This window comes from Passer montanus, unplaced genomic scaffold, assembly GCF_014805655.1.
Source record: "Passer montanus isolate IOZ18808 unplaced genomic scaffold, ASM1480565v1 scaffold68, whole genome shotgun sequence".
Taxonomy (NCBI): domain Eukaryota; kingdom Metazoa; phylum Chordata; class Aves; order Passeriformes; family Passeridae; genus Passer; species Passer montanus.
The window spans coordinates 2,431,388-2,441,510 of record NW_024371926.1 but is presented as its reverse complement, the minus strand read 5'-3'; the positions used below and the strand labels follow the sequence as shown (position 1 = coordinate 2,441,510).

Here is a 10,123-nt window from a genome sequence, read left to right as displayed (position 1 = left end):
TGGAATATGGGCAGTAACAGGTAATGCTGCTTTTGTGTTTCCCTGTTTTCTTTAGAATAATTGTTGCATTGGGACAGAGGTTAAACACTTCCCTCTGTTTGCTTTGTTTTATGATCTCTCTTTATTTTCTTATTAATTTATCATTTGCACTCTTCCTGATTTTCTTTGTCTGACACATCCCCTACTCTGTTATTTCCATGGCATGCCCATACATACATTTTTCATCCCCTCTGGCCTCCGTGCCCCCTCACTTCATGCCCTCTGTGCTCCCCTGTGCAGTTTCTTTGCTCCCGCTGTTTTTTCCTGCACACACCCCCTGTGTGCATTTTGCATGAGCACAGAGAGGAATTCCCACTGCTGCTTGGACCGAGGGAATGTCAAACCCTCCAGACTTTTCCTGCAGGAGTGCAGTCATCACCTGTGTTGCTTCCATGAGCTGCTGTGAGCAGAAGGTCTAGCTCAGGAGATGTTTTCCTCACTCTCCCTCCCTGCACTTTTCCTTATTTCCCTTTCCTTTCCCACACGCACGTGTTCCTGTGCATGAGACCTCACTGTGGCTGCAATTGCCACCACCTTGCCCATGACAACAGGGCCATAAAAGCTGAACTGCGCATGGTAAACAAATAAAATACACTCCCTTTCTCAATAAGCTTTAGAGAACCTCTTGCAAAAAGGCAAAGGCAATGATTTCGCTTTTCCAAACTGCTCACAGGATTTGCCTGAGATTTGCCATGCTTGAATCTGCCATGCCAAGCTGGATCAATGATTTCGCTTTTCCAAACTGCTCACAGGATTTGCCTGAGATTTGCCATGCCTGAAGTTGCCATTCCAAGCTGGATCTTGGTGGTCCCAAGGAATTCAGGGTGCCTGGAAGCTGTGATCCATCCCTGGCATGCTCAGGACACAACACTTCCCCGGAGGAATTTCCTGCTTCTGCCTGACACACCGCGGCCAAGGTGAAAGGCTTTGACTCCTCCTGGTGCATGCCAGGAGGTGACTGTGCTTCACATGATTCGCATCCTAAAAATGTGCAGATAATGCCGAATGTGCCACATGGATGCCGAAGCGAAATTAGATGGTGCACGGCCAGTTTATTGCAAGAAACTTTAATTGCTCAAAGTAGCAAAAGTCTTAAAGTTGATTTAGAGGAAAAAATAGAGGAGAGACAGAGAAAGCCAAGACTGTCGTTGCACCAACTGAGCAGCAATTTCAAGGGAGCTTATCAATTTACATTTTTATTAAAATAAAGCAAGTTAAATTAAGACATTTCAAGTGAAAACTTGACTTTGATCTTGAATCCTGCCCAGTTTGTGCAGTTTAAAGCATCCCCCGGGGCCGGGGGAGGTGCGGGGGGCTCCCAGGGGGACACTGCCTGCAGCCCCCGCTGTGCTCGCTGCCTCACCCGCATCCCCAGCCCCGCTCGGGGCACGCTCCGCACACGGTCCCGCCTCACCGCATCCCGCCCCGGGGACTTTTCCCACTCCCCGGCACTTTCTCCCCGGAGCTGCCCAGGCAGAGGAACGCGAGGAGTCCTGCAGGGAGGAGCGGGGGGTCCGCGCCCGCCCCACGCGAGCCCGGCGTTCCCCGGGGGCGGAGCGGGTGACGCGCCGGGCCGGGGCTATAAAGCACCTGCCGGGCGCCCGCCGGCTCCAGACGCAGCGCGGCGGCTCCGCTGGAAGAGCTGGCACGGGAGGAAAAGGAGGAAAAGCCCAGCAGAAGCCCCAAAGCCGCCAGCGCAGAGCCGCGGTCATGGGCAGCCACCCCGCCGTGCTGCTGGCGCTCGCCCTCTGCGCCCTGCTGGAAGCCGGTGAGCCCCGGGCTGGAGCGGGGCTCGGTGCCCCGGGGGTGCCCGCAGGGGAGGGGGGACCCCCTGCGTCCCCTCGGCGCGGGGAGGGGGCCGGGGGTGCCCGGGGGGACGCGGAGAGTTCGGGCGCGGTGCGGGACCCTCGCTCCGGGGAGCCCCCGGGGCTGTGCGGGTCCCGCCGGCACCGCGACATCGCCGCGACCCGCAGGGGGGACACACGGACGGGACCCTCAGGGGGGACACACGGACCCCGCTCATCGCTCCCTCCCTGTGCTGCTCGCTGCAGGTCTGGGCCATCCCCCGGCGGAGTCGCACCTGGCCGCGCGGCCGAGGAGCAAGCGATGTTCCTGCAACAGCTGGCTGGATAAGGAATGCATCTACTTCTGTCACCTGGACATCATCTGGGTCAACACACCTGGGTGAGCAGAGCGCGGCGCTCGGGGTGCTCTGCTGATGGGCAGGGGCTGTACCTTCTGCTGCAGGAGGGTGGGAGAGGCTCCCGGTGCTCTGCAGCTCTGGCAGCACCTGCTCCGAGGTGCCCGGCCAGCCCAGAAGGGGACAAACTGTGCTGCTGCTGCTCAGGTGCTTGTCCAACCCCCGCACAGGGCGCTGCTTCCTCCCGGACTCGGCTTTTCCTGAGGTTTGCACCTCTGCGAGCCCGCAGCAACACCGAGATGTTGTGGCTGCGAGTCAGAAAAGTTGCTCTCCCCGCTCGCACGCGTAACCCTGGCTGCTGCCTGCCAGTATTGTTAATGAGACAGTGGTGGGCTGGCACTGCGGGCCGCGGCTGCCAAGTCCTGCCCTCAGGAATGCTGGAGCAGCTTTCCCAGCGCTTTCAGACCAATGGCCATCGCACTGGAGCACAACACACGCGCTCAGGTGTGGTTATAATCGTGCTCGCTGACATGCATTTACAACTCGCTGCTTGCTCGGGGAATAGTTGGAGTCGCTGCCAATCCTGCAGCCTCTGGGAGAGGAGATTGCCATCAGAGATGGAGCAGGAGCGTGCTCGCAGCTCTGGGAGCAGGCTGGCAGCACCAGAACCTGCTCTGGCCCCGAGACTCCTGGGGCTGTGCAGTGTCCTGTGTGTTAAACCTGCGGGGAAGGAGAGCGCTGACCCCTCAGCTGTGCCAGGGCTGCTGGGCTGGGCCAGCCCTGCTGCTCAGGAGCTGTGCCACCCATGGGAGCCGCCAGCTCGCCCAGCCCGTGTGGCAACCCTTGCAGGGCACCTGGGCTCCTGCAAGGAGAGAAAACTCCCGCTCCCAGCCAGCACAGAGCGGCCATCCCGGCAGGGAAGGGTGGGGTGGGGAACACCATAGGTGGGAGAGGGGCTGGAGTTTAAAGCTCAGACCTATCAGTGACCTTTTCACCTTCTGTCTGTAGATGAGTCTTTTATTATCCTGGCACTGGCTTGGCTGCCTCCCAGCACCCTGGTACAAACCTGCTGGCCAATAAAAAGCTGGTGGCATAGCTGAATTCCTTTGTTTTTCCCAGGCACACCGCTCCCTACGGCTTGGGCAGCCCGCCAAGGCGGCGCAAGAGGTCCGCGGGCAGGTGCGAGTGCTCGCACTCCAGGGACAGCATCTGTGCCACCTTCTGCCAGGGCAGGCCTGGGTAAGCCTGGGGGTGTCCCTGGGGGGCTGCTCAGGGGGCTGAGACAGGCAGGGCTCAGGAGCTCCCTGGGGGTGGCTCTTTGCCAGCAGTTGGGACTTGTCTGGTGGCTTTTTTCGCTCCCTCCCGAGAACCCTGGTGGTGTCACCGGTGGTTTGGGTGCACAAGGGTCCCTTCAGCAGCTGAGAGGCAGCAGTGGCACCTCCATCCCTGCTGCTGCTGCCAGGAGGCTGGGGAAGCTCTGGGTGTGCTGGTGGGAAGGGGGACCTGGTGGGGATGGGACAAGTGACAGTGTGGAGCTTTGGGACACCAGCGTGTCCTGCTCAGAAGGGAAAGCTGACAGTGCTCTGGGTATGGGGACAAGTGAGAGTGTGGAGCTTTAGCACACCAGTGTCCCCTGCTCAGAAGGGAAAGCTGGCAGCACCCTGGGAGTGGGGACAAGTGAGGGTGTGGATTTTTGGGACACCAGTGTCCCCTGCATTGCTCAGAGGGGAGCACAGCAGGCTGATCCAAGCTGGGACTCAGCCCAGATGTCCCGTGGCCACCTCTGTTTACGGTGCATGTGGGTGTCAGTTCAGCTCCAGCAGCGCTGCTGAAGGGAGGTGGAGCTGCTGTGGATATCTGTCATTAATTCCAGGCAATAGTTACAATCCCCAATCGTTCATTTTGCCTGTGAATAGAGGAGCTCTGGCACGAGGGAATAGCAGTCAAAATCAGCCCTGAATAGCTCCCAAATAGCTGCAATTAACCCTTCAAAGCCGTGCATTCAGCTGTCTGTCACCGGGCCAGGCCCCCCCTGAGCTCCCCACAGCCTGGCTGTGGGTGGCTGAGACTTCTCCTCTTGCTCTTTAGGTACCTCCAGAGCCTGAAGCTGCCCATGAGCTCCGGAGCATCAGCGAGGTCTCTGCAGAGTGGTGCCACGAGGCCTCCCCATCGTGGGTTGCTGAGAGCTCTCAGGTGAGCAGGGCACCTAAACCCACTCTGAACGTTCCTCAATGGCACTTCAAGATGTGTGGTTGTGGCCCCAGGCTGCAGTTCCCACTCGGATCTGACCTTCTGCCTCCTCCCGTCTCCTCTAAACGAGGGGGCTTGGCTGTTTCTGCTCTCTGTGGCACTGAAGGCTCCATCTGAGGAGCCAGGGCTGCCTGTGCCCTTCCCAATGGGGCAGTGCCACACAAAATGTAATTCTTGGTTGGGGCAGGGAGTTCCTCTGTGGGACAGGCAGGTGGATGATGGACAGAGGAGGGAGAGGCAGATGGCGTTGTGTAGGAAGATAATTTATGGGGCAGCAACTTTGGACCAAAGGACAGAGCTTTTCTAAGCCCACAGCAGGGAGAAACAACAACTCCAGGAGTGTAACTGAGCTAAAGGGAGGTGGCAAATCCATTAATTGATGGCAATTAAACCAGAGGCAATGGGGACGCTTTCTGAAATACACATTTGGGGAGCCAGCACTTTGGGTCATCCTTGAATCCTCTGACACCTCGTTGGGTTGGATGGAGCTCCACTGTGCCTTAAGGCAGCTGTGGACAGCAATTTCTGCTCCTCCTTCCCCATCTCCTGCCTCCCAGCAAACAGTGGTGAGGGGTAGATAAATGTGATAATATGGGGTACTGAGTAGGGGGCAGATGGGCTGGAGAGTGACCACAGTGTCCCTTCTGTCCCCAGGGACCTCAGGGTCTCCAGCCCGCGCTCCAGCAAACACCAGCAGCACTCACGGAAGGACACACAGCCACCAGCTCTGCCTTGGGAGAAAAACATCTGGAAGAAGAAGAGATAAGAGACAGGTGCACACCAAGCTCACCAGAAGAATTTGGAGTCCTGTGGGTGCCACCAGCTCTGCTGTCGGTTGTTAGAGCTGAAGGGAAGGCCGTGAGTGGAAGGGAAGGAGGTGGAAGTCTCTGTGTTCCTGCTGCATCAACCAGCGCTCAAGGGACCGCTGCAAAGGGAAAAACTGTCCCTCCATCCAGTCAGAGAAGTGTCCTGGAGCTGAATTGTGCCTTTTTGGATCAGGCGAGGGTCGTGCTGGAGCAGCACCAGCTGGACTGTGCCCTGGAGCCCTCGGCAGGGGCTCAGCCAGGGGTTCTGGGCAGGGCTGGACCAGGCAGCACCGAGCCCGACACTGCCCTGGGCTGCTCTGCCTGGAGCTGTGCAAGCCTGGCCCATCCAGAGGGGTTTGGCCACTCTCTGCAGTCAGGGAGGAGCTGCCTCAGCCCCAGCCCACCTTTGCACTATTTTCTCCTGTCAGTCAGTGCCCGTGGACAAGGCTCGCAGTTTGTATTAGAGTTTATTCCATCAGCACCTGGAGCCAGCTGAGCAGTCAGGGGCACTCCCTGGCTGGGAAATCTCTGGGGTGGATTTCCACGAGGCCCTGGCTGTGGCTGAGGTGCAGGATCAGTTACCCCAGGGATGGCCTCAAACCCTGGGGTGTGGCTGCTGTGGGGCTGGGCTTGTGCAGGAGCCCCCAGGCCCACAGCCAGGGCAGGGTGAGCAGAGCCCTGGTGTGGGTCAGTGACCCCATCTCAGCTCCTTGGACATACCCTCAGTGAGCACTGAGCTCCTGAGTATCCCAACCTTCTCTCAGCTGGATGAGGGCACACACAGCCTGGCTTGCTGCTTGGCTTAGGTCAGCTCTGAGTGGGGCTCTGGACGGTAAATGAGCACTCAGGGCTGGCAGGTCACCGGGCAAAGGGAATGCAGCAGGTGAGGGACAGCCAGCTGGGAATAATGAGGAGAGAAGGGCTGGTTGGAATAGGGGCTGGAACTGGCTGATCTCTAAGGTCCCTTCCAACCCAAACCCCTGTGATGCTGTAAAGAGCACAGCCCTGCTGAGCTTAGGCTCAGGTTTAAACCCAGATCTGCTGGCCCAGGGGAGGGAAGGAAAAATTTGAGAAAACCACTGAGCCCAGGACCTGGAAGCCAACCTGGCAGGCCAAGGCAGCCCCAGGGCCCCGGAGCTGTGCCACAAATGCACTTTTGTTTGCCTGGGCAGACTGAGCTCTGCAGAGAGCCAGGGCTGTCACCTGGGCAGGGCAGGTAAAAAGCTGCTCTCCACTGCTGGGTCCCTCTGCTGCCCACGCCAGGATTGCACAGGAGCTTTGGAAGGGCTGCTAGAAGTTGGTGGTGGACCAAAATCTGTGGCTGTTGCAAGTGTAGTCCCGATGGACAAGAAAAAGAATTCCTTGATTTTGCTTTAAGCCCCAGAGAGGGGAAAAATAAGACCAATTGATTGTATTGTGATGAAACAGCAGATTAATCATTTGGTCCCCAAAGCTGCAGAAAATCTGTTTTAATCTTTGACCTTCTGAAGGTTGGAGTCACTCTAAAAAACCAAAAGAAGAAAATCCTGAAAGGGTTTGTTCCAGAGGAAATTTTGCACATGGTTTAATGTGAGTAATTTAAAATAAAAATACTGCTGTAAAGTACTCTGTCAGTCTCCTCGTGTGTGTAATGTCCCATCCTTGAGTGACTTACTGCACACCTGTCATATGTAGCATCTGAAATCTGTATATTTATTTAAATCTATTGATTTTTTTTAGACAGTAATTTTCAGTGTATAATTTGTAATAAATAATGACAACAGTCAGTGGTACTTTCCTTCCTCATTTGGTGGCTGGGGGGTGGTGGGTGAGATGAAAGGAATCCAAAAGAAATTGGGAGGCTGGGAATGGTCCTGGGCACATTTCAGTTCCAAGTGAACCCATCTAGAATCCTTCTGGCTGACTCAAACACTCCTCAACCAACGCCTTCTTCCTTCCTGGATTTCTCTGGCAGCAGGGATGGGGAGTTATCCCCAGGTTTGTGGATGTGGGACCAGTTTGGATCCTGAGGGATCCTGGTGGTGTTTGCCCATGGTGGAGTCCAGTCCTTCCCAGCCCTGAGCTTTAGATCTGTGAAGGGATCCGTTTGTGGATGTGGGACCAGTTTGGATCCTGAGGGATCCTGGTGGTGTTTGCCCATGGTGGAGTCCAGTCCTTCCCAGCCCTGTGGCTATAGGGTCAGCAGGGCAGGGACTGAGCTTTAGATCTGGGAAGGGATCCTATTTTTATTTTTATTTTATTATTATTACTATCCCATCTAGAATTAATAATTTATTATTATTATTATTATCCCATCTAGAAACCATCTGGCTGACTTAAACATTCCTTATCTTCAACAGATTATCCCATCTATTATTATTATCCCATCTAGGTGGATCCTGTTATTATTTATTATTATTGCTATTATTATTGTTATTATTAATATTTCAGTTATAAGGCCATCACCTAGAGGATGATGTGAAGATGCTGAAGGCTCAGGAGGGGCCCCAGCCTTTCCGATTCCCTGATTTTCCTGATTGAGCTGCCTCTCCCATGGCCAAGCCTCCACCCCAGGGCTTGGTGTGAAAACCAGAGTCCTTCATATGCTCCTGTGACAATAAATCAATGCTCCTGGAAATTTAATGGTAAAGGTACAGGATAAAAAGGAGCTGGAATTACAGGTAAAGGGGGGAAAACCTTGGAACACTGCAAATTCCCCATGTGATATGTACAATATCCATGGTGGAGTTCTCCCCTCTTCTGCCCAGCTGAGCCCCAGAACAGGCCTGGGATTGTTTCCATTCTGGTTCATTCCACGGCCCCTGCTGGGGCTGACTGCAGTGGTGTGAACGGGGAAAATGAGGATTTTCTGCATTTCCCAGGAGACATTTCCCCATCTCTGCAATGCCCACTGAGCCAGCCCTGGGATTTTATTTGTTCTGCTGAAGTCCCAAAGGAACTTTGGCTAGATCTTGGTCCCAGAGGGGAAATATCCCTGTGTGGGATGCTCAGAGCTCCAGGCACCAGGGGAACCCCACATTTTGGGAGGTGGGACCACAGGAGATGCTCTCCAGCTCTGCCACAGTGCCGGGTCTTGGAGCAAAGAGGGAAATCTGAAATAATCATTGAGGGGGGCGGGGCTGAGAGTTTTTTGGGCCTTAAGATCAATTAACAGAGGACATTTTGACATAGGAATAACAGGAAATATTCCAGGGAGGTTCCCCCACATTCAAGTGGGGAAACTTTGGACCCAGCATTGAGAAACAGAGAAAGAAATCCTAAAAAGTGCCCTGATCCCAAAAGCTCAGCAGAGCTCCTTGCTGGGATGTCCTACAATGCCCCTCAGTGCCACCAAGGACTGAGGGACAACCTGAGCCTGGCAGGAGCCCCTGGTGGGGCTGGACTGATGCCAACCTCTGAGCAAAGCCTTGGGCACAGATCTAATTACCAGCCCTAATTAGGGAACACCCGAGGGAAGAAGATGCTGAAGAGCATCTTAATTAGGGTGAGAAGGGATAAGAGAGGACTTTGCTTGTTCTTGAGTTATTGAATTTGCTGATAAAGATTAGCTGAAGGAGGCTGAAGGAGGCGTATTTTATTAATTCTCACAGGTAACAGGAAAGAGCAGAATAATAAAACTTCATTTAAGTGGAAAATCCAGGGAATCAGGCAACTTCCAAAGGCAGCTCTGAGTATAGAGATGGAGCATTTTTAATAAGATCCAGCTTTTTCCTAATGACAATTCCCATTCAAATGGACACCTTGTGCCCTGAATGCAACTCTCCTATTCTTCAGGAATTCCTGGAAAAACCCCTTTCCTGATGGTCCACAGGCAGCAAACTTCCCTCCTGCATTGTGGGACGGCAATTTTTATTTTTTTTTTAAATGGGACTTTGCTCCCTTTTAGTATCCGTTGAACTGGTTCTGCCCGGGAGAAGATGTGGTGACATAAAATAAGGTGAAGTTGGAAGAAGCAGCCCCAAACCTGTGGAGGAGGCTCTGACAGGCCACCAGGAGATTTTGCAGGTAGATTTTACCACAGAAACGGCTTTTGGTGATTTTTGGCTTCTCATCTCAGGTGGGCAGGGAGAGGAGGAGAAAACTGAAATGGTCGCAGCCACATTAAAGGATGACACAGTTTAAAATTGCTTTAATTAACCGTGCTGAGTAACGAATGAGCTCCAGGTAAGCACATCCTGCATGAAACTCTCTGTCCCCTGTGCTGGGGACAGGGAGGGAGCTGCCACTGGCTCAGCCTGTGCTGGGAATTGTCATTGCTGAGTGCCTCTGGAAGCACAGCCTGGAAAACAGGCTGTGAACACCTTGCTGAGCATCTGTCCCTGTGAATTAGTGGAAAAACACCTCAAGGGCTGTGTTCTGAAGGGGGGAATTACAAAGCTGATGTGGGAGACTTTCCCAGATTCTGGGATCTCCTTTTGCCTGCGGTGGGTCCGTTCTGACAACAGCCACAACTCAGAGCCCCCACAGAGGCTGGAAAATGTAACTGGGAATTGGGATAGCCCTACAGAGCTGGAAAATCCAGCTGGGAATTGGGAGAGCCCCCACAGAGGATGGAAAATCCAACTGGGAATTGGGAGAGCCCCCACAGAGGCTGGAAAATCCAACTGGGAATTGGAAGAGCCCCCACAGAGGCTGGAAAATCCAGCTGGGAATTGGGAGAGCCCCCACAGAGGCTGGAAAATCCAACTGGGAATTGGGAGAGCCCCCACAGAGCTGGAAAATCCTCTCCCATGTCCCTCCAAAGACAGGGATGTCCCCTTGGCACATCCGTTCATTCTGGCCCCATTATCTGCAGTACGTGGTACCCAAAAAGTCACCCAGAAGCTTTTTTGGTTCTAATCCATGAAAATCTCCACACTTTCATTCCAGCAATGATACTGCAGCAGTT

At 54.3% G+C, this 10,123-nt stretch overlaps 1 protein-coding gene across 1 annotated transcript; it reads left to right on the top strand.

Moving 5' to 3' along the window:
- Positions 1-1,656: 1,656 nt before the first annotated feature.
- Positions 1,657-6,837, top strand: EDN2 (endothelin 2). The gene is made up of 5 exons (XM_039729263.1): positions 1,657-1,807; positions 2,091-2,223; positions 3,299-3,418; positions 4,268-4,372; positions 5,084-6,837. The coding sequence occupies exons 1-5, from the start codon at positions 1,750-1,752 to the stop codon at positions 5,193-5,195; spliced, it is 528 nt and encodes a 175-aa protein (XP_039585197.1). The 5' UTR covers positions 1,657-1,749; the 3' UTR covers positions 5,196-6,837.
- The last annotated feature ends 3,286 nt before the right edge of the window (positions 6,838-10,123 follow it).

Coding starts and splice junctions, on each gene's coding strand:
- EDN2 (XM_039729263.1), top strand. CDS start 1,750: ATGGGCAGCCACCCCGCCGTGCTGCTGGCGCTCGCCCTCTGCGCCCTG. Junction 1,808..2,090: donor CTGCGCCCTGCTGGAAGCCG/GTGAGCCCCGGG, acceptor TGCTCGCTGCAG/GTCTGGGCCATCCCCCGGCG. Junction 2,224..3,298: donor ATCTGGGTCAACACACCTGG/GTGAGCAGAGCG, acceptor TGTTTTTCCCAG/GCACACCGCTCCCTACGGCT.